This window comes from Capra hircus, unplaced genomic scaffold, assembly GCF_001704415.2.
Source record: "Capra hircus breed San Clemente unplaced genomic scaffold, ASM170441v1, whole genome shotgun sequence".
NCBI lineage: Eukaryota > Metazoa > Chordata > Mammalia > Artiodactyla > Bovidae > Capra > Capra hircus.
Genome location: NW_017213737.1, coordinates 593 through 24,955, shown reverse-complemented (window position 1 = coordinate 24,955; position 24,363 = coordinate 593). Strand labels below are relative to the sequence as shown.

General features: G+C 42.9%; 1 protein-coding gene across 1 annotated transcript; it reads left to right on the top strand.

The window, feature by feature from the left end:
* Nucleotides 1–655: 655 nt before the first annotated feature.
* On the top strand, nt 656–23,514 carry LOC108635328 (multidrug resistance-associated protein 4-like; the record flags this gene model as incomplete). The annotated part of the gene is made up of 6 exons (XM_018045517.1): nt 656–773; nt 5,731–5,832; nt 7,878–7,967; nt 13,751–13,942; nt 23,105–23,199; nt 23,424–23,514. Coding segments are annotated over 6 exons (688 nt in total), but the record flags the coding sequence as incomplete, so codon positions are not given.
* Nucleotides 23,515–24,363: the final 849 nt, after the last annotated feature.

The following is a 24,363-nucleotide window of genomic DNA, read 5'->3' as shown; positions in this document are numbered from 1 at the left end:
TCCAAGCCTGACTGACTCCAGCTCATCTTCAGGGTCCACGTGTATGTGACTTGCCCTGATTCCACTGCTCCGAGTTACATATCCCAGCTCTGGGCTCCCTTGGGGGCTGTGATGACTGTCTCTGTCTATTGTCTCCCAGTTTTGTGGTTGCTAATACTCTTTGCCCACAAGTTCATGAGTGCCTGGAGGGACAGGCTGTGTCTTTCTGTGAGGAGCCTGGCACAGACTTGGGATTATGAATGTTTCTTGAATGAATGTTCAAACCCCCTTGGATTGACCCAAAATGTTTGAAATTGTGACAGAAAGCCTCCTTTTACTTGAAAGAGTGAAGTGGCGATGAAGTGTGTGCTCCTGTGTCTGGCAGACCCCTGAGTGTGCACTATGCTAATGTCTCCATGATGTGAGGGATGGTTTATCTTAATCTGTGTCCATTCCCCAGAAAGGGCCACTTACACAGGGCACTGAATTCATGTCTTGTATGCTGATGCTTCTTATAAAACCTTTGTCCTACTTTCTTTTCACAGTAAGGAAATTTCCAAGATTCTGAAAAGTTCCTACCTTAGAGGCATGAATTTGGCATCATTTTTCACTGTGAGCAAAATCATGATTTTTGTCACCTTCATCACCAATGAGCTCCTTGACAACCTGGTCACAGCCAGCCAAGTGTTTGTGGTGGTGACGCTGTTCGAGCTCTGCGGTTTTCGAGCACCCTCTATTTCCCCATGGCCATCGAGAAGGTGTCAGAGGCTGTCGTCAGCATCCAAAGAATCAAGGTTTAGTGAGAAATAACTTTTTAAAGTTATAGACAGAGTTTACCTAAAATACCTCTTTTATGTGGTGTGTCACTGTGTGCCTATTATGTGAGATTTAACTCTTTCAGTGCCAAGCTGTCAATCTTTCCAAAATGTATGTATTCCCCTCTTTTCTTAGGTAAAGTGCATTAAAAGTACTGTAAGATCCATACTTGTTTAGGGCCAGTAGCATAAATGGCAGCAGCACAGGCTCTTTATGTGCAGTGATGGCTGTAGGACTATTGAAATGTTTAAAAGCAGGAGAAGCAAACAGATGCATCTGTTGTGCTGATGGAATGACTAGGCAGCACAGTCCTGGGGTGACTAGGATTCCTCTCTGGGGCGAGAGGGAGGAACTTGCTGAGAAGTCCCTGTTCCTGGGCAGGAAGAGTGGCTTCAGATTCACTTAGTTCTCTGTGTTTAAAAATGGAGTCTTTCCTCCAAAAGATGTTTTCTTGTTGATTTCTGATCTCTACATTTTCATTATTTTACTTGGTGTTTAAGCCTGTCTCTAGCTGCCCTCTTCCTTTCAAACTTGTAATTCCGACCATACTTATTGTCTCCTTTTTTAAACTAAATGTCCCTAAGTAGTCAGGGGTAAATAAATTAAAATGTCCCTAAGTAGTCGCACAAGGGCCTGGCACGCAGTAGGTGCTCAAGTATTTCTGTTTAAAATGAAGATTAACTCAGCTCTGTAAAAATGAATGATTTATTATGACCTCATAAGTCCAAGAACTGTCTATTTTTCTCTAAGTGAGGAAGGGGGGCCCATGGTCCTGGCCTTGGATGACTCCAATAGGATTGCAAAAGATCTCAGCTTCAAAGCACTCATTGAAAGTCTTCAGTAACTTTAACATCTAGTAACTATCTGTCTCTGAGGATGTTTTCCATTACCAGCTACAAGCGAGTCAGTCTTTTTTGTAGTATCAACTTTCCTGCATAACCTGTTCTGGGTCTGCAATTCATGGCTCTACTGGCCATTTAATTTCAGCTTTTTCATCAGACTGAGTCTTGGAGAAAAATCCAGCCAGCATTTCTGGTGCCTTTACAAGCTGATCATGTGTTGAATGTGGTCTCATTTAACCCTTGGAAGACTGACATCTGTTCACCTCAGAGGCATTGTTTGTGGACAGGTGCTCAATAAATTTAATTCTTCACATAGGGCATACTTTTCCTTTTCTTTATTTTTTGTTTGAAAGTGGGGTGTTTCTATTCTAATGTATACAGATTGAGTATCGATGTCTTGGTTACATGCTTAAGCTGAAACTGGAATTTGATTCTGTCTAGACCAAATATACAACATATACATTACCCTCCAGGGCCCTTGGTCTTTTTAATCAATAGAAGTTGATAATAGGCCAGACAAGAAATTTAAACAAGGCTTCACTGAGGCTTGTGCTACAGCCAAAAGTATGAAAACAAGAAACTGATGCCCCGTTGACACTTTGAGAAGAGTGGGCTAGTTCCTTAAGTGGGGTGAGGGTAGGGAGGATTGGTGGTTTGAGCCACAGGGGTGACTAAAGTGGTCTGCCCCCCGTCTTGTAGGTGCCATGTGCCAGGCTCGTGCACAGTTCCCTGCTTTGCTCCCAGCAGCTCAGAAATGCCAGTTGGCTGGTGGCGGTTTGTGTCTCACTGTTCGTGATTGCCTTTGCATGTGTGCAGGTGTGTTTAGTCTCTCATGGTTTCTTTGTATTTTGTTGCTCTAGGAGACGTTTGTCCAGATGCAAGCACTCCCGTAGAGGGTCCCAGGTCCCAGCCTGTCCCATCACCTTTTTGCTTGTTGCTGTGTCAGCTTAGACTATGTGAGGCTGTAGCCATGGCAGTCAGTGGTTGGGTGGTTTGAACAGCCATGCAGTCTGTTCCTTCCTTTAGCTGATGCGCCTCGTTGGGCTGACTGTGCAAGGCTAGGTCTTAGCTGGAGTTGGGACTGTAAACGCACACACGAATGATGTAGTGTCTCCCCTCTGTGTGACTTAGTGTTCCTCAGGGGATTCAGAGATAGGGAAGGCAGTACCAGCTGGGGATGTGCTGAGCTGGTTTCAGTAGGGTTAGTGTTTGAGATGGACCAGAAGGGTGGGTGGGATCAGTACTCAGGGTGTCCAGGCAGAGGCCTCCTGGGGAGCGTGGACTTAGGTGCAGGTGAGTCACTTGGCGGGGGTGGTAAGCTTGTGGACACTCTCAGAGGGGCTGTAAGGTGATAAGGAGGGAGCAGTCTTGGGGTGGGGTCAGTGGTGTTGGGGAAGACTGGGGAAGTAACCAGCAAAAGAAAAGTTGCATTATTGAAATAACTAATAGTGAGTGAGATTCTGAAATTATGTTGTTTCAAGAGGAAAAGATGGTTGGGAGAGAAATGAATTGTGTCAGAACAGGCGAGAGCTGGTACCTGGCTGACGATGGTGGTGGGGAGAGAGAACTCAGGCTGTGGTGGTTGAAAACTGGCAAACGTGTCCTCAGACCACTCTCCGTCCATTCTGCCTCCTGGTGGACTCAGGCTCTGGGCGGGTGGGAGTCACTGTGCTCAGCATTAGGTTCTCAGTGAACTTGGATGAGAGGAGGAAGGAATGAATGAAAGCATCTTCCACCAGCTGATATTTGACAGAAATGCAAGGATCCTGTCTTTCTTTTCCTGCAAATGGGTTTTCACATTCAGTTTTGACCAGTTCTTCTTTTTAAGTAGAAGTTTGCAATCACATTTATGACTCTGAGGCACGATAGACGGGGTGTCAAGATGTTTAAGTAGTAGATTACTATTTATGTGCCATTTTCTTTCTCAAACATCCTCACATGCTTGTTTCAGTTTTTCCCCATATGGGTTAGGATTTGGTTTACCTGTAGGTCCCAGAGGTACCCATGCTAAAGCGGCTTACAGGGGTCATTTGTTTTTCTCTCATGCAAGAATCCTTGTGAGGCTCTGTGTGGGTTTCCTGGGACTGCTGATACAAAGTACCACAAAACATGTGGCTTAAAACCACAGGAATGTTTTGTTTCACAGTCCTGGAGGCTGTTGCTGCTGCTGTGAAGTTGCTTCAGTCCTGTCTGACTCTGTGTGACCCCATAGACAGCAGCCCACCAGGCTCCCCCATCCCTGGGATTCTCCAGGCAAACACACTGGAGTGGGTTGCCACTTCCTTCTCCAATGCATGAAAGTGGAAAGTGAAAGTGAAGTCGCTCAGTCATGTCCGACTCTTAGTGACCCCACGGGCTGCAGCCAGAAGTCTGAAATCAAGCTGTCAGCAGAGTCATGATCCCTCTGAATCCGATAAGGAAGCATCCTTTCTTGCCTCTGCTAGCTCTGAGTTGTTGCAGGCAAACCTTGCCATTCCTTGGCTTGAAAGCCATCAGCCAGCCTCTGTCTCCATCATCAGGTAGCTGTTTTCTGTGTGTCTGTCTCTGCATTTCTCATGAGGACTCCAGTCATGTTGGATTCAGGGCCCACCCTATTGCACTGTGATCTCCCTTTAATTGATTACATTTCCAACAACCAAATTTCCAAATAAAGTCACATTTTGAGCTAACTGGAGTTAGGATGCATCTTTTATGTGGTGATACAACTCTCCCCATAACAAGTCCCATGGCTAGTGTGAACCTCCGTGGTGTCGGGACCCAGACTCTTTCTCTCTTCTTGTTACTCCACTGCATGTGACCTTGACCCCGCTGGCAGCCCCCAAGGCCCAGGCTGGGATGGAGGAAGGTCCTGGTTGCTGTCACTCTCCACTGCCCTGGATTTAGTCACGTGGCTGCTCCTGTCTTCTCGGGAGCCTGGAGACAGAGGGAGGGCCTCCTTCCAGGCTGCCACGTGAAGCTAAAATCCAGAATTTGTTACCACAGAAGAAAGAGCAGATTTCAAGGACAGCCTGCAGTCTCTACCTCTTGTTCACAGGTTTGAGGACCTTGGGAGTGGGAGTTGTCTAAGTTGTTTGTTCAATTTCTCTGTTGCTCTAGCTTTTCTCACTGAATTATATCTAGCATTTGCAAGGCAAGAGGGAGTTTTCTTGTATGTGTTTGTCAGTTTTGTAGCAATTTATAAGACTTTGTTTTCTTCAACTACTGTGCATCAGTTAGTTGCAAAGTGGTGTAGAAGATAACAAGAAGAGAGAGGTGCAGCCATTCCTGCTGTGGAGGAAAGAGGGCATTGACTAAGAAGAGGCAGTGATTGTGAAAAGATGCTTGTGAAATATTTTTTAAGACATAGAAGCTTAACACAGTTTTCTTCTTAGAATGATGACTTAGTAATAGGTAATGACAAGCAGTGATGTGGTATTGACACACATGAGGGGGAAGCAGAGGGTACAGGGTTTGCACTCAGAGTCTCTGTCATTGGTCTTGTGTTCCCAGCCTATCCTGTGCCACCTGCTTCCTGACGGCCTGGGAAGGGCCTTCCTCTCTGTGTTCTAGCAGTGTTTCATGGTGCTTGGCACATGGTGGGATTCAGTTAGTATTTATGAAATAATTTCCTACCAGTTCACCTCTTTATTATTAGTAACACAAAAGTAAAACAACAAAAATGCCCAGCTTCTAAATGTATTGGAGTTTGAAGCCATATTTTCTTCTTAGAGAAGAACCAGTACACTTGTTGAGAAAGTAACAAAGGTAGCCTCATGGCCAGGGACTCTTCTTTATTTATTTTATACACACACACAGACACACACACACACACATACATACTCTCTATATGTGTGTATATGCTATGTTATATATATATGTATATCTGCTGTACTATATTATATACTTAGTTGTACATATAATAATATATTACATACTATATAATACTAAATTTTCTCATGTGAACCAAGACCTAATAAAATACAGTTGTAAGATGATAGGTAGGTATAAATGATAGGGATAAAACTTTTCATTGCCAATTCCAGAGAAGCAGTTGATTTGTTTGTGCTTTGTTCTTGCAGTATATACAGTCTATATTTTGCTGTTTTTTCTGTAGAACTTTCTGTTACTTGATGAGATAACACAGTGTTACCCTCTGCTGCCATCAGATAGTAAAATGATCGTGGATGTGCAAGCTTTTACAGCTTCTTGGGAAAAGGTAAGAAACCTTGCTTTCCAAAATTATGACTGCTAAAGGACAACTGTGACATAGATTTATTGGAGAATTTTGAGATTTTACATATACTGTAAAATGTGAATTGCTCATTTACTTAGAATATATTATAAAAATTCTCAGAATCAGGGATGAGGTTTGCAATGAATGGAGATTAAGTGTAAAATCAGCCTGAGACATTTGACATGTTACTCTTTTTCTCATTTTCAAGAGAGCTTTCAGTGTATTAGCACATATTGAATTTAAAGTATATACGTTCCTCTTTTAATTTTTATTTTTCATCATGTTTTATTACAGAGTATTAAATATAATTCCCTGTGCTATACAATAGGATCACCTTAAGCAAAAGATATAGAGCACAAATAGCTTTTCTTGAAAATCCGGATCTAATATTTTGAGCTGAAGTGTGAAGTGTTAGTTGCTCCACTTGTCTCTGAGTCTTTGTGGCCCCGTGGACTGTTAGCCCACCAGGCCTCTCTGTCCACGGGGATGGATACCACTCCAGCATTTCTGTTGTTGTTGTTGTTCAGTCGGTCAGTCATGTCCAGATCTGTGCAACTCCATAAACTGCAGCACGCCAGACTCCCTTGTGCATCACCAACTCCAGAAGCTTGCTCAAACTCATGTCCATCGAATTAGTGATGCCATCCAACCATCTAATCTTCTGTTGTCCCCTTCTTCTCCTGCCTTCAGTCTTTCCCAGCATCAGGGTCTTTTCTAATGAGTCAGCTGTTCGCATCAGGTGGCCGAAGTATTGGAGTTTCAGCTTCAGCATCACTCCTTCCAATGAATATGCAAGATTGATTTCCTCTAGGATTGACTTGTTTGATCTCCTTGCTGTTCAAGGGACTCTCAAGAGTCTTCTCTAACACCACAGTTCAAAAGCATCAATTCTTCAGTGCTCAGCCTTCTTTATGATGAAAACTCTCACATCCATACATGACTACTGGAAAAACTATAGCTTTGACCAGATGGGCCTTTATCAGCAAAGTAATGTCTCTGCTTTTTAATACACAGTCTAGGTTTGTCATAGCTCTTTTGCCAAGGAGCAAACATCTTTGAATTTCATGGCCGCAGTCACTGTCTGAAGTGATTTTGGAGCACAAGACAATAAAATATGTCACTGTTTCCACTTTCTATTTGCCATGAAGTGATGGGACCAGATGCCATGATCTTAGTTTTTCAAATGTTGAATTTTAAGCCAACATCCACTCTTTCACTCTCTTCTTTTACCCTCATCAAGAGGCTCTTTAATTCCTCTTCATTCTGTGCCATTAAGTGGCATCATCAGCATGTTTGAGATTGTTGATATTCTGTCAGAATTCTGGATTCCACTTTGTGATCATCTAGACTGGCATTTTGCATCCCATGTAATCTGTATAAAAGTTTAACAAGTAGGGCGACCATATACATCTTTGATGTACTCCTTTCCTGATTTGGAACCAGTCTGTTGTTGCATGTCCATTTCTAACTGTTGCTTCTTGGCCTGCATACAGGTTTCTCAGGAGGCAAGTAAGGTGGTCTGGTATTCCCATCTCTAGAAGAATTTTCCACAGTTTATTGTGATCCATACAGTCAAAGGCTTTAGTCAATGAAGCAGAAGTAGATGTTTTTCTGGAGTTACCTTGCTTTTCTGTGATCCAACAGATGTTGGCAATTTGATCTCTGGTTCCTCTGCCTTTCTAATTCCAGCTTATACATCTGAAAGTTCTCAGTTTACGTACTGCTGAAGCCTAGCTTGAAGAATTTTGAGCAACACTTTGCTAGCATATGAAATGAGCTCAATTGTGTGGTAGTTGGAAAAAAGAAGGAAACTTCCAAAAATGAGCTAAAGCTCCCTCAAATCCCCAAAGAGATAAAATTTGATGAAGAGGTCTCCACAACACAGTATCATAAAATAGGAAAAAGAAAAATGTGGGTTATATTTTGCATATCAATTATGTTGATTATTGTTATATTTTCCACTTTCCAAAAAAATTTGTGTTACTTTATTAAAATGGTTAAATTAAATTAAAAACTTTAATTTTTAGGCATCAGAGACCCCATCCCTACAAGGCATTTCCTTTACTGTCAGACCTGGTGAACTGTTAGCTGTGGTCGGACCTGTGGGAGCAGGAAAGGTAAGTTAATGATGTCTTTTGTCAGCTTGATGCAATGCCACAGCTCCTGTTAAATTCTCAGAATGGAACCCAGATCTGTGTGTGACTCAGTTTGAATTGAGTGTGTCTAGAACAGTGTCTCTCTAGGTGTGTTCATAGGACATTCATTTTACAAGAATGTTTCATGGCCAAATAAATCAGGATAAACGCACGCTGTCTTTTCGTTCTTGGTGCTTCCCATTTCCCTGTTAGGAACTGCCTGTGGGGAATTTGGATGTCTCAGTGAAGGAAATTATTCATGTGACAGCTGTTTGGGATTAAATTAAATTAAATCAGACTTAAATTGAAGAAAGTGGGGAAAACCAATAGACTATTCAGGTATGACCTAAATCAAATCTCTTATGATTATACAGTGGAAGTGAGAAATAGATTTAAGAGACTAGGTCTGATAGAGTTCCTGATGAGCTATGGATGGAGGTCTGTGACACTGTACAGGAGACAAGGATCAAGACCATCCCCAAGAAATAGAAATGCAAAAAGGAAAAATAGCTGTCTGAGGAGGCCTTACAAATAGCTGTGAAAAGAAGAGAAGCAAAAAGCAAAGGAGAAAAGGAAAGATATACCCATTTGAATGAAGAGTTCCAAAGAATAGCAAGGAGAGATAAGAAAGCCTTCCTCAGTGATCAGTGCAAAGAAATAGAGGAAAACAATAGAATGGGAAAGAAGAGAGATCTCTTCAAGAAAATTAGAGATACCAAGGGAATATTTTATTCAAAGATGGGCACAATGAAGGACAGAAATGGAAGGGAGCTAACAGAAGCAGAAGATATTAAGAAGAGATGGCAAGAATACATGGAAGAACTGTACAAAAAAGATCTTCACGATCCAGATAATCACAATGGTGTGACCACTCACCTAGAGCCAGACATAATGGAATGTGAAGTCAAGTGGGCCTTAGGAAGCATTATTACGAACAAAGCTGTGGCTGTTTTGGAATTCCAGTTGAGCTTTTTTCAAATCCTGAAAGATGATGCTGTGGAAGTGCTGAACTCAATATTCCAGTAAATTTGTGAAACTCAGCAGTGGCCGCAGGATGGGAAAAGGTCAGTTTTCATTCCAATCCCAAAGAAAGACAATGCCAAAGAATGCTCAAACTACCACACAATTGCACTCATCTCACATGCTAGTAAAGTAATGCTCAAAATTCTCCAAGCCAGGCTTCAGCAATATGTGAACTATGAACTTCCAGATGTTCAAGCTGGTTTTAGAAAAGGCGGAGGAGCCAGAGATCAAATTGTCAACATCCGCTGGATCATGGAAAAAGCAAGAGAATTCCAGAAAATCATCTATTTCTGCTTTATTGACTATGCCAAAGCCTTTGACTGTGTGGATCACAATAAACTGTGGAAAATTCTGAAAGAGCTGGGAATACCAGACCACCCGACATGCCTCCTGAGAAACCTATATGCAGGTCAGGAAGCAACAGTTAGAACTGGACATGGAACAACAGACTGGTTCCAAATCAGAAAAGGAGTACTTCAAGGCTGTATATCATCATCCTGCATATTTAACTTGTATGCAGAGTACATCATGAAAAACACTGGGCTGGAAGAAGCACAAGCTGGAATCAAGATTGCCAGGAGAAATATCAGTAACCTCTGATATGCAGATGACACCACCCTTATGGCAGAAATTGAAGAAGAACTAAAGAGCCTCTTGATGAAAGTGAAAGAGGAGAGTGAAAAAGTTGGCTTAAAGCTCAATATTCCGAAAACGAAGATCATGGCATCTGGTTCCCCATCACTCCATGGCAAATAGATGGGGAAACAGTGGAAACGGTGGCTGACTTTATTTTTTGATCTCCCAAATCACTGCAGATGGTGACTGCAGCCATGAAATTAAAAGACGCTTACTCCTTGGAAGGAAAATTATGATCAACCTAGACATCAGATTAAAAAGCAGAGACATTACTTTGCCAACAAAGGTCCATTAGTCAAGGCTATGGTTTTTCAGTAGTTGTATATGGATGTAAGAGTTAAGACTATAAAGAAAGCTGAGTACTGAAGAATTAAGGCTTTTGAACTGTGGTGTTGGAAGACTTGAGAGTGCCTTGGAGTGCAAGGAGATCCAACCAGTCTGTCCTAAAGGAAAAATCAGTCCTGAATATTCATTGGAAGGACTGATATTGAAGCTGAAACGCCAATACTTTGGCTACCTGATGCAAAGAGCTGACTCATTGGAAAAGACCCTGATTCTGGGAAAGATTGAGGGCAGGAGGAGAAGGGGATGACAGAGGATGAGATGGTTGGATGGTATCACCAACTCAATGGACATCAGTTTGGGTAAACTCTGGGAGCTGGTGATGGACAGGCAGGCCTGATGTGCTGTGGTTCATGGGGTTGCAAAGAGTCAGACATGACTGAGTGGCTGAACTGATACTGTTCAGGATAGACAGAGACAATGGGGACTTCTTTTCATCTTTGTGGCCCTTCCAGGATGTCTGGAGATCATAAAGGCTTTTCCTGGAAGCTTTGAGCATTTCCTCCTGTGACTTGACATGATCCCATCAGTGCATGTATAGTGAATGTGCAGCCATGTGCTGGAGATAAAGGTACAGACGTGAGCAAGACCCTGACTCTCTGCCTTTCAGAGGCAATCAGCTTGTGAGGCAAAACAGATATGCAGACATATTATTTCAGCCCAGCATTGTGAGCACTCTGATGGTGTGGATACATACACACCACATCTGTGTGATGTTGAAGATTGAAAGGAAAGGTGCACATACACTTGGTCTGAAACAACAAAATACAGAACCCTAATGTGGGATGTAGGCTTCCCTGGTGGCTCAGTGGTAAAATAATTTACCTGCTAATGCAGGAGACACGGGTTCAGTCCCTGGTCTGGGAAATTCCCACCTCCCAGTGGTGAAGCAACTAATCTCGTGCACCTCAACTATTGGGCCTCTGCTCTGGGGCCTGGAGGTGCACCAACTGAGCCCACGGGCCACAACTGCTGAAGCCTGCCCACTAGAGCCTGTGATCCTCAACAAGAAAACCCCCATGCACTGCAATAATGACCCAGTACAAGCAGAAATAAATAAAATTAGAATTGTGGTATTGCAGAAACCGACACAACATTGTAAAAAAAAATAAATGAAAAAGATAAAAGAACTAAAAATAAATACATTTATTTTAAAAAATGTGGGACGTGTACATGAAAGGGTGCTGATTTCCTCTGTCATGGACTTTTGCTCTGCAGACACAACTCACTTGCAAGTTCTTTCAATTAATCATCTTTGGCTATATTCTTCACACATAGCTTTTTAAGAACAAGTGTTTGTCAAGTAAAGGATACAAGATGCAGGAACAATTGCACTAAACATCAGATCTATCAGATACACATCCTGCTGGGCTCTGCTAGAGAAGGATGTTGCTGCTGCTGCTAAGTCGCTTCAGTCATGTCCAAATCTGTGCGATCCCATAGATGGCAGCCCACCAGTCTCCCCCTTCCCTGGGATTCTCCAGGCAAGAACACTGGAGTGGGCTGCCATTTATTTCTCCAATGCATGAAACTGAAAAGTGAAAGTGAAGTCGCTCAGTCATGTCCAACTCTTAGCGACCCCATGGACTGCAGCCTACCAGGCTCCTCCATCCATGGAGTTTGCCAGTCAAGAGTACTGGAGTGCTTGCAGATTTTTGGATCGCAGCCATTCTGACTGGTGTGAAGTGGTACCTCATTGTGGTTTTGATTTGCATTTCTCTAATAATGAGTGATGTTGAGCATCTTTTCATGTGTTTGTTAGCCATCCGTATGTCTTCTTTGGAGAAATGTCTATTTAGTTCTTTGGCCCATTTTTTGATTGGGTCATTTATTTTTCTGGAATTGAGCTGCAGAAGTTGCTTGTATATTTTTGAGATTAGTTGTTTGTCAGTTGTTTCATTTGCTATTATTTTCTCCCATTCAGAAGGCTGTCTTTTCACCTTGCTTATATTTTCCTTTGTTGTACAGAAGCTTTTAATTGTAATTAGATCCCATTTGTTTATTTTTGCTTTTATTTCCAGAATTCTGGGAGGTGGATCATAGAGGATCCTGCTGTGATTTATGTCTGAGAGTGTTTTGCCTATGTTCTCCTCTAGGAGTTTTATAGTTTCTGATCTTACATTTAGATCTTTAATCCATTTTGAGTTTATTTTTGTGTACGGTGTTAGAAAGTGATCTAGTTTCATTCTTTTACAAGTGGTTGACCAGTTTTCCCAGCACCACTTGTTAAAGAGATTGTCTTTACTCCATTGTATATTCTTGCCTCCTTTGTCAAAGATAAGGTGTCCATATGTGTGTGGATTTATCTCTGGGCTTTCTATTTTGTTCCATTGATCTATATGTCTGTCTTTGTGCCAGTACCATACTGTCTTGATGACTGTGGCTTTGTAGTAGAGCCTGAAGTCAGGCAAGTTGATTCCTCCAGTTCCATTCTTCTTTCTCAAGATTGCTTTGGCTATTCGAGGTTTTTTGTGTTTCCATACAAATCTTGAAATTATTTGTTCTAGTTCTGTGAAAAATGTGGCTGGTAGCTTGACAGGGATTGCATTAAATTTGTAAATTGCTTTGGGTAGTATACTCATTTTCACTATATTGATTCTTCCGATCCATGAACATGGTATATTTCTCCATCTATTAGTGTCCTCTTTGATTGGAGAGGGTGTGGAGAAAAGGGAACCCTCCTACACTGTTGGTGGGAATGCAAACTAGTACAGCCACTATGGAGAACAGTGTGGAGATTCCTTAAAAAATTGCAAATAGAACTACCTTATGACCCAGCAATCCCACTTCTGGGCATACACACGGAGGAAACCAGAATTGAAAGAGACACATGTACCCCAATGTTCATCGCAGCACTGTTTATAATAGCCAGGACATGGAAACAACCTAGATGTCCATCAGCAGATGAATGGATAAGAAAGCTGTGGTACATATACACAATGGAGTATTACTCAGCCGTTAAAAAGAATTCATTTGAATCAGTTCTGATGAGATGGATGAAACTGGAGCCAATTATACAGAGTGAAGTAAGCCAGAAAGAAAAACACCAATACAGTATACTAACACATATATATGGAATTTAGGAAGATGGCAATGACGACCCTGTATGCAAGACAGGAAAAAAGACACAGATGTGTATAATGGACTTTTGGACTCAGAGGGAGAGGGAGAGGGTGGGACGATTTGGGAGAATGGGAATTCTAACATGTATACTGTCATGTAAGAATTGAATCGCCAGTCCATGTCTGACGTAGGGTGCAGCTTGCTTGGGGCAGGTGCATGGGGATGACCCAGAGAGATGTTGTGGGGAGGGAGGTGGGAGGGGGGTACATGTTTGGGAACGCATGTAAGAATTTAAGATTTTAAAATTAAAAAAAAAATAAATAAATAATAAAAAAAAAGGTAAAAAAAAAAAAAAAAAAAAAAAAAGAGTACTGGAGTGGGTTGTCATTGCCTTCTCCGAGAGAAGGATGTTAAACATTTTCAATTATTCTTTGCTGAGTAGAATTTCACCTGGGGAGATACTCGGGCAGAATAGATTGTTTATACTATTAATATATTCCTTGTCGGTCGTTTTCATTGACCATTAGTGTTATTTTCACTTTTTTTTTTTTTTTGATCTTAACTGTGAGGGCTGTACTTTATCCTGTTGAAGGAACGGGTTCTATCATGTGTCAAGCGCTAGGGTGGGGTGGGCTGTGCTGCGGGGCGTGTTCCGTCCTGAGTGCTGCCTGTTCACGTGTGTGTGTTGCTGTCTGTTGCAGTCATCACTATTAAGCGCTCTGCTGGGGGAGCTGCCCCCGAGCCAGGGGCAGGTCAGCGTGCACGGGAGGATCGCATATGTTTCTCAGCAGCCCTGGGTGTTTCCAGGGACTGTAAAGAGTAACATTTTATTTGGGAAGAAATATGAAGAAGACAGATATGAAGAAGTAATAAGGGCTTGTGCTTTGGAAGAGGTGAGTAATGACTTCTGAGCTGTATATACTTGAATTTCAAATGATGATAGTGGTTTACACTACAAGGTTTGTTAAAGGTTCTTTTTAAGAAATAGATTTTTGAACATTGCTTAACATTTAGGTTGGTCTTCTGGCTAAATCAGCAGGATAAGCATATGTATTTACATATGCCATTGTTTCAATTCTTATAGGTGAGTAACACCGAATACATTATCTGGAGGAGGGGGGATTGTTTCATTCTGTGAAGTTTTCATTCACTTTCAACATTTTTTAATGGAAAGTTATAAATATTTACAAAAACAGAGAGCATGGTGTAATGAACCCTCATGTACCCACCCCCAGCTTCAGCCAGAATCAGCTGGTGGTCAGTCTGGCTGCATCTATACCCCTGCCGGCCCCACCCCCACCCCAGAGTATTGTGGAGCAGATCCTAGACCTCAGATCAGTTCATCTGTAAACATTTCATTATTTTTCTCTAAAAGATAGGAAAGCTTTGGGGGAAAAAAATCACTACTTTATTTCATCTGAAAAATACTTCAAATTCCTGAATATCAGCCACATGCTCATCTGTGTTTACATGCTGCTGATCATCTCACTGAGAAATCTTCACCACTGTTGGAACCCACACAAGGTCTGCCCCTGCGCTTGGCTGATGCCTCCTTGGTCCCATTCAGTCTGTGAGGTTCTCTCACCACTTCATTTTTGACTTGTAATTTATTTTTTAAGGAAACAAGAATGGCTTAAAATTTCTTTTTAATACTGTGTCATTTCACTGGGGGAGATTGTTTTCAGAAATGGCACTGAGTTTCACAGAGAATGGTAAGATGAAAGGTTTAACTGTATTTTGGGAATTAAATAAGATTAGTGAGTAAATGATGAGACCTAAACGTAAGAGATAGAGAATACAATTGACAAAAAGAAAGGAGAAAGAATAAATAATGTTAAATATTATGTTACTCTCTTGGGTTGTAAAAAATCAGTGAATAATAGCATTAAAGGTCTCCCCCGGGGTCTGTTCAGTGCAGTCTGGACATCTGACTGCCCTTTTGTACTGTGAGGAAAAGACAGGGACAGATTTCCAAAGGTGAGGTTTTGAAGGCTCCAGACCTGCTTTCTGAGGAAATAGTGATTTGCCTGGAACAAGGGATTGAACATCATAGGTTGCATCAGGTATGTGTGCGTGCTAAGTCACTTCAGTCATGTCCAGCTCTGCGGCACTATGGACGGTAGCCCGCCAGACTCCTCTGTCCATGGGATTCTCCAGGCAAGAATACGGGAGTGGGTTGCTATTTCCTTCCCCAGGGGATCCTCCCAACCCATGAATCAAACCCGAGTCTCTGTCTCCTGCATTGGCGGGTGGGTTCTTTACCACCAGCGCCACCTGGGAAGCCCTGCATTAGGTGAGCAGCATTTTACAATGATGTGGACACACACAATTGCTTGTTTCATGGGCTCATTTCTCTACTCCAGGTTCTTGTTCATGGGTGACTGTACATTTGCAGAAATGATGTCAAGTTAGCAGGGATGAGCTAGATTTTTATTAAATGGTCTAGATACCATATACAGAGAAGGCAATGGCAACCCAACTCTAGCACTCTTGCCTGGAAAATCCCATGGACGGAGGATCCTGGTGGGCTGCAGTCCATGGGGATGCTATGAGTCGGGAATGACTGAAGGACTTCACTTTCACTTTTCACTTTCCTGCATTGGAGAAGGAAATGGCAACCCACTCCAGTGTTCTTGCCTGGAGAATCCCAGGGACGGGGGAGACTGGTGGGCTGCTGTCCATGGGGTCGCACAGATTTGGACATGACTGAAGGGACTTAGCAGCAGCAGAAGGGACTTAACAGCAGATACCATATAAGAAGGGAAAGCAAGTGCAGAACAGTGAGAATAGTAGCTCCCATTAATTCAGAGTCCATGTGCAAATCATTTTTCTGCCTTTCACACATGTGCACGGACACATGTAAAAAGGTTTATGAGTTATTCATTCTTTATGAGTATCTTCAATATTCCCATCTTCATTTTATAGTTAGCAAAACTGAGGCTGGGACAGATGAGACACCTCATCTCTACATTTGTAGCTCAAGTTCAGATCCTTGGGACCAATGCTTTGCACAGCCTCGTGGGGTTACTGGACCACTAATGTGGGCAGTGTTCTGGGGCTTCACCCACATGGGGCATGTGGGCAGCACAGACTTTGGTGGAACGTGCCCTGCAGGACTGGGATGCACAGCAGGTCTTCTGTACATGATTTGACGTCTATGAACATGGGCTGCTCTCCTGTCCTGTGCATAGTTGGGACATGGGGTTGGGGTCCCTTGTGCCCATTCTCTCCTTGGCAGGAAGGGAGGCCCAGCATGGAGAAGTAGCGGAGAGGAAAGTTCTGGCCCCGGGTTCATCACTTGCCCACTGTCACTCTGGACACGTCCTGTTACCTGCCAGGACCTCTGACGTTTCTGCAGGAAAATGAGGACATTGGGTCAGAGGGTTTTGTTCCTGCTCTGAAGTGTCATCTATGACTCTGATTAACAAAAGGTTAGAAGGTCTTTAGGACACCTGGGAACTACTTAGTAAGTTATGAGAGCATCTGCATATCTCCTTTTGGATTCCAGGTCTCAGTGGATGGACGTAAGGCAGGCACAGGAAATAGTGGCGTCCTGTAGACACAGAGACAGCATAGACACTACGGTAGAAAAGGCTTGGCCTTTGGAGAGAAACAGTCCTGGGTAGCGACTCCAGGTGTTTGTCTCAGTTTCCTTTCTTATTAAATGGGGGAGGGGTGGGATTACTGTAAAGATTACAGAAAATGCCTGTGAAATGTAAACAAGCCAGGGTTTCAGTAAGTGGTGCCCATTGTTGCTATTCTAACCTTTTTCTCTCCATCCATCTATCCATCCATATAAATATAATAAAGATTTCTCCTTATTATTCTCCTTACTCTCACCTCCCCCAAATCCTGGAGGAAAAGCCATAAAAAAGCAACATCTATTTATTTATTAGCACTTTATTTATTTTAATTGGAGGATGATTACAATATTGTGATGATTTTTTGCCATACATCAACATGAATTTGCCACGGATATAGATATGTCCCCCCATCCTGAACCCATCTCCCACCTCTCTACCCACCTTATCCCTCTGGGTTGTCCCAGAGTACTGACTTTGGGTGCCCTACTTCATGTATCAAACTTGCACTGGTCATCTGTTTTACATATGTTAATGTATATGTTTCAAGCTATTCTCTCAAATCATCCCACTTTCACCTTCTTCCACTGAATCCAAAAGTCTGTTCTTTACATCAGTCTCCTTTGCTGCCTTGCATGTAAGATTGTCATTATCATCTTTCTAAAAGCAACATTTTTTATATAACATATGTTTAAAACAACTAGATGTATTATACTAGGTCTTATTGAAGTAATTAAGTTCATTGAGCTGAAAACTTTTGTGTAACAAAATAGGGAGACATGAAGTAATCACACTGAACTGGCAGTATCAATTCAGGTTGATGACATCAACTCCACGGTCTAGGAGTCAGAAGGTTCAGGAATTGAGTCCCAGCTTCTCTGTTGATCAGGTGTGTGGTTTTGACTGTTTGATCCTTACAAGCCTGTTACTTCATCTGTAAAATGGAGATAATAAGACCATCAGTCTCATCAGGTTGTTTTGAGGATTAAATGTGGTTGTGATTTTAAAACACCTGCTTGCTAAGGACACAACAAGCACTCTGTAAGTTTTAGAATGGTTTTGAAAATAAGTTAGTTTTTTAATTATAAGCTCAGTTTCTGGTAAAATTACATCCATAAAATGTGACACATAAGAAAGAAGGTGTTTGAGTATTAACTTCCATTGTTTGAGCTGGAATTTCTGTAGGTGCTCTACACACAGTACATTATAGAAATCAGCAGTAATAATATGCTATTACCATAATTAAGCAATATTGTGTGCAACATTTGTCTCCATGTTATCTATAAGGCTTTTGAAAATGTTTAGTGAACACATATTTAAAGGTATCAAATTGATAAATTCTAGTTTAATATTTTTCCACATAGATCACTTACTTGGCCATAGGATAGTAGGTTTATTGACACTTACATGTCTAAGTGTAGATGCCTTCAAAATTTTGAATTACTTAAGTGTTGTCTTCATTTCAAATGTACCTTCAGTCACCACCTGGGCAGCATGATGTGAAAGAGCAGAAAGGCTCTGAACTGACATGAGCTGGTTCAGATTCCAGCTCTTCTGTTTAACAGCTGACTGCTCTCAGACCAGTGATGTGGTCCTCACTTAATCTCAGTTTCCTCATCTGTGAAATGGGGCCAGTACTTACTGGGCATCTCGCTGTGAGGATTAGAGATAATCAGCATCTCGTTCCAGAACAGAGCTTGGTGCACAGATCTTACCCCCCAGGAGCTGTGAGAAGGCGTGTGCACGTGTACAAATGATGGAGCAGAATAAGACGGGTCCTTCACAAGAAATGAGAGATGTAAACAGAACCCAGCAGGAAGAGAGACGAGTCCAGGCTGGTTCCATGGGAGAGAGTGCTTGGGATGAGCCTGGAAAGATGGGCAGGATGCTGACAGGCCACGAGAGGAGGGGCGATTCCACAAGGAAGAAAAGCTGTGAAGGAAGGAGGGCTCCTGCTACTGGACTCTAGAGTCCAGCCCTCCCCGCCAGGGCCTCATGTCTGGCCCCCGGTTAACCATTTCAGCAGTCTGCTCCGTGGTGCTTCTACTGTAAGTCTCCACCATCCCTGAAGGGCCCTTGATGTGCTTCTGGGTGGATGGCATCCAACCAGCATCACCATTTCCTAGTTTGCTTCTAGTGTGTGTGTCTGCTGTTCCAGTGAGAACTGGGGAAATTTGGGGGCTTCCCTGCTGGCTCAAATATTAAAGAATCTGTCTGCAATGCAGGAAGACCTGGGTTCACTCCCTGGGTTGGAAAGATCCCCTAGAGAAGAAAATGGCAACCCACTCCAGTATTCTTGCCTGGAGAATTCCATGGACAGAGGAGCCTGGTAGGCTATAGGCCATGGGATCACCGAATTGGACTCGACTGATTAGCACTTACTTACTTAATTAACTTAGAGGTAACAAATATGAATAAGAACACTTTCCTGTCAGCGGAAGGAACTGTAATATATGCCCAACTCAGGCTTTCCCCCTTTGATCTGATCAGAACATGGCAGCTGAGAAATCAACTTTACTTGCTTTTACTTCAAATCCTCCAAAATGTTTTTTCCCTTGGTGGCTTGTTCATATATAACGTGCAGAGTCAACAACACACTCGAAGTGTTACCACCAGACTCCGAGATAGTTTCTCATGTCCTGGAGAGAAGGCTGTGAGTGCTTTTTCTAGAATGTGGTTAAGATTGCTGTATTACAATGTGGTGCTTTTTTAAGAAGAAAACCATTTGAATAACATGAAATCAAAGCAGGAAAACTAAGCAGAACAGTTTGCAAGGACTGTGAGCAGTAAAGGAGAGGCCAAGTAATTCTGTGTGTGTGCATGAGGCTGAGAACTTATCACAAAGCTCTTTTTTTTTTTTCAATGAAAACACAAAGCAAGAGATGGTATTAATTTCTGAGCTCAAGAAAGAAAGAATGTGAGGTAATTATAAATTGTCACAACAGAACATTTGCTGCCTTTCATCAGATGCACCTCTATTGAGATTTGATTGAGTGAAGAACCTGTGTGTGTCTGTGTTTTGTGGGATGTCAGGGAGGGTTATGATGGAGTCTCTTTCTTCCATGGTGGTCATATGCTTTTATGTTATGATTCACACTGTAAACAGGGTCCTACTCTTGGCTTGGTGAGAAAATAGGGATCAGTAACCAATAGCAAGTTATCAACCTATGTCGTTTTTTCATTTGTGCAGGTGTTCACACACTTTACATTCTCACAGCATCCTTGAGTTCAGTGACTCTGGTTTCTGCAGCACAGTCTATAGAAGAGGAAAATGAGACTTAGGGAGATCAGAGGACTTGTTTATCATGGTGACACCATGTGCTACTTGCTTTCTCCCCAAATTTGCTACAGCAGAGACAGAGAAGTGAGGGCTTCATCTGCAGAAAAGTACTGCTGGGCATCCTAGGTTGATGCCTGAGGAGTTTAGTGATAAAAACTCCAAACTCTGTCTATGACAGAATATGCCAATTGACAATTATAGGCAACCTAAGACTTCTAATATAATACCATGTAACTTAAGTCTAAGGCAGAGGAACCAGAGATCAAATTCCCAACATCTGGTAGATCATAGAAAAAGCAAGAGAATTCCAGGAAAGCATTTACTTCTGCTACATTGATATGATAAAGCCTTTCACTGTGTGGATCACAACAAAGGGTGGAAAATTCCTAAAAGAGATGGGAATACCAGACCACCTTACCGGCCACCTACAAAACCTGCATGGAGGTCAAGAAGCAACAGCTAGAACTGGACATGGAACAAAAGACTGATTCCAAATTGGGAAAGAAGTACATCAAAGCTATATATTGTCACCCTGCTTATTTAACTTACATGCAGAGTACCCCATGTGAAATGCCAGACTGGATGAAGCACAAGCTGGAATAAAGATTTCCATGAGAAATATCAGTAACCTCAGATATGCAGATGATATCACCCTTATAACAGAAAGTGAAGGGAAACTAAAGAGCCTCTTGATGAAGGTGGAAGAGGAGAGTAATAAAGTTGGCTTAAAAATCAACCATTCAAAAAACTAAGATCATGGCGTCTGGTTCCACCACTTCGTGGCAATAGGTGCGGAAACAATGGAAACAGTGACAGAGTTTATTTTCTTGGGCTCCAACATCACTGCAGATGGTGACTGCAGTCATGAAATTAAAAATGTTTGCTCCTTGGGAGAAAAACTATGACAAACCTATACAGCATATTAAAAGACAGAGCCATTACTTTACTAACGAAGGTCCATATAGTCCAAAGCTATGGTTTTTTTCTAGTAGTCGTGTAAGGATGTGAGAGTTGGGCCATAAAGAAAGCTGAGTGCAGAAGAACAGATGCTTTTGAACTGTGGTATTGGAGAAGACACTTGAGAATCCTTGCCAGTCAATCGTAAAGGAAATCAACCCTGAATATTCATTGAAAGGACTGATGCTGAAGCTCCAGTGCTTTGACCACCTGATGGGAAGAACCAACTCATTAGGAAAGACCCTGATGCTGAAAAAGATTGAATGCAGGAGAAGAACGGGATGACAAAGGACGAGATGCTTGGGATGGCATCCGTGACTCAGTGCTGTGAGTTTGAACAAGCTCCAGGAGATGGTAAAGGACAAGGAAGCCTGAAGTGCTCCATTCCTTGGGATCACAAAGAGTCGGACACAACTAAACGAGTGAACAACTACTTAAGCCTGATTTCTATCTTGTCATTTTGGGAATGTTCTTGTCATCTATTCTTTTTTTTCCCCCATGGTACTCCTGGGAAAAAATAGCCTGATTTGTCTATTAACTTCTTAAATGATATTCAAATATAACTTTTGATTGATTGCCACATCCTCAAGTTACAACTGTACTTCCTTCTTAGTTTTGAGTTTTTCCTGCTTTCACAAGATAAGCATCTGCTTAATCCAGCTGATCTGCTGGAGTGTCCTTTGAGCACACCGTTTCTTTCCTTTTGATTTTCCTGCCCAGCTTGCTCTTTCTGCTTCCATTTCTTGTACAGACCTTATCTGTCACTTACTTTAAGTGTTAGTGTGAAGACTTGGGTTAGGTGTTATCCCTTCTCTGGAAAGTGGGAAGCTGAGGCAGAGATCAGTAAAATGTCTTTTAAGAGACACTCATTCCTTGATAAAAACAAGTCCTGTGTCTTCACCCTGGGCCACCAGCTCTCATACCTGTGTCTAGCACAGACCTTCACACCTGCATGTACAAATGCAACATGACACCACTGGGAGGTCATCTCAGGTTGTCCATGAGCTAAGTTCCCTAAACCTGCATCCACCATCTTCCCCAACTCAGTAAATGGAGACCCTGTCCTTCCCCTTCCTCACCCCAAACACCACAGTCTCCTCTTCTCCTACAACCCACACCCATCCTGTCAGCAGGTTTTTTTGGACTCTGGCCTTCAACATGTGCCTGGAGTGTGACCCCATCTCTCCATTCCCACTGTTCTCACTCTGGCCCTGACCACCGTCATCTCTCACCTCGATTATTCTGGAAGCCTCCTCACTTGTATCCACCCTCACCCTTCCCCACTTACTGTCTGTTTTCTGTAAAGCACAGGAGTGATTCCTTAAAACCTCAAACAGGTCCGTCCTCCCCCTCCTCCTGTTACTGGAGTGCCCCCAGGCTCCTCCTGCTCTATCTCTTCCCTCACTCATTCTCAGTTCTGCTCTCCTGCCTCCTGATCCTGAACCCCTTGGGCATCTCCCCATGGCCCCTGCACTCGCCCTCCCTCTGTGAGGAGGCAGCCCTCTCCAGGTCTGCCTGAGTGCCCCCCTCCAGATCTGCTCACATCCCCTCTGAGCAGAGCCCTCCCCTCCTGGACTCACTTCCCTCCTTCACTCTCCATCCCCCTGAACAGGCTTCCTTTTCCTTCCTGTCCTCAGTACTTGTGCTCAGGTTAATTTTCCACATCGTCTGTCTTCCATCATGGAAAGAAACTCTAGGAGTTTTGTTTCTTCCACAAATGAGTTCATTGTTCCCAGAGTAATGCCTGTCATACAATAAGTAGGTCCTCAGTAAATATCTGTTAAAATGGTCAAACGCATAGATGCTGTGCAAAAACTACAAAACAAAAACAAAAGACACTGAGAGGGGTTTTTTTTTTTTTTTCTAATGTTAAAGGTCACAGTTTAGTTTACTCTGACTTGTACCCACTGCTCTAGCTTCCCAGGTTGCTTGGTGGGAAAGAATCCACCTGCCAGTGCTGGAGACACAGGAGACACTGATTCGACCCCTGGGTCAGGAGGATCTCCTGGAGGAGGAAACAGCAAACCCCTCCAGTGTTGTTGCCTGGAGAATCCCACGGACAGAAGAGCCTGACAAGCCCTAGTCCATGGGGTTACAAAGAGTTGAATACGACTTAGCAGCTGAGCATGCATGCACGTTAGTCAAATACTTGTGTGAGGAACTAATGCTAAGAGTGTAAGATGGTAGTAGAGCACAATTTATATCTTTTTCTTTCCCCCCGTTTTCTCTCTGTGCAGGATTTACAGCTTTTGGAGGAAGGAGATCTAACTGAGATAGGAGACAGAGGAACCCCCCTGAGTGAAGGACAGAAAGCCCGGGTCAGCCTCGCCAGGTAAGTGGGGTTTCAGTTGCCATCCGCCCCTCCTCCTCTGCAGCTCCCAGTGGACGTGAGCACGCAGACCCAGCCTCACCGGGTGGGTCTGTGTGAAGCAGGATCTTGGCCCTTTCCCTGGGCTCTTGGAATGAACATGGAGTTGTTAGACGCCATCATGGTTCAGAGATGAGACCCAGGGAGTGTGAAGTGTCCCCCTCCTGACGTCTCTCTACGTTTTCTAGAGCCGTGTATCAGGACGCAGACATCTACCTCCTGGACGATCCGCTCAGCGCAGTGGATGCAGGAGTCAGCAGACACTTGTTCGAAGAGTGAGTTTGCTCCAGTTTTCTATCGTTTCTTCTTTCAAGAGCCCTGTAGAGATGAGGGAAGAGAGCTCAGGAAAGCCTTTGTGCTCCAGGAGACTCAGCTCCTGCTGCCCTGGTGTTCCTCCCTCCCCTCCCTTCCCTCCACAGAAGATCTATCGTAGAGAAATCTTGCATCCTGATGAGGTCAGGACAGGAAAATACAGCAGGTGCTTCCAGTGTGTGTGTGGGTGGGGGGCATTGGGGTCCATGCTTTAGGGAGTGACATAGATGGCAGTTTCCCTCTTGCTACTTGCAGTTGATTACCAGACACTCCAGGTGGATCCAGACCCAAGGAATAAGAAAGATGATGTAGGTTTTAAAATCAGAGAGTGAGACTCTATAACCTGGTACTTGGCTACCAGTTTTTTTTCCTCCATCATTTGCTTAAGGCACGTTAGAAGCGAAGTTTTCAGTACTGACATAGGGCTTTCATGGAAAGATCCTGTTGGTTTATGCTTGTTATTCTATCAGTTTGGAAATAAAGTCTAGGATTTGAGAATCATTTGTTCCACATCTGAGTATGATTTCAATCATTTCATGTTATTTCATGGATGCTTGCTAGAGTTAATACTTAGAGCTACAATGTAGTGTCACCTATAATCTGGCTTGAGTCTTGACTCTCATTCCTGTTTCTAAAATGTAGAACTTGTCAGTGGCTCCTGGTTGGCTATACAATGACTAAATTAGAACAACTCTGATTCTTTTCTGTGTATAATGTGTCCTAACACACACTGGCTGAGGCCTTTTATAGAGTCTAGTCTGGGCTTTTTGACAGCCTTGCGAACTTGTTTTTTTCCTAAAACAGCCTCCACATCTC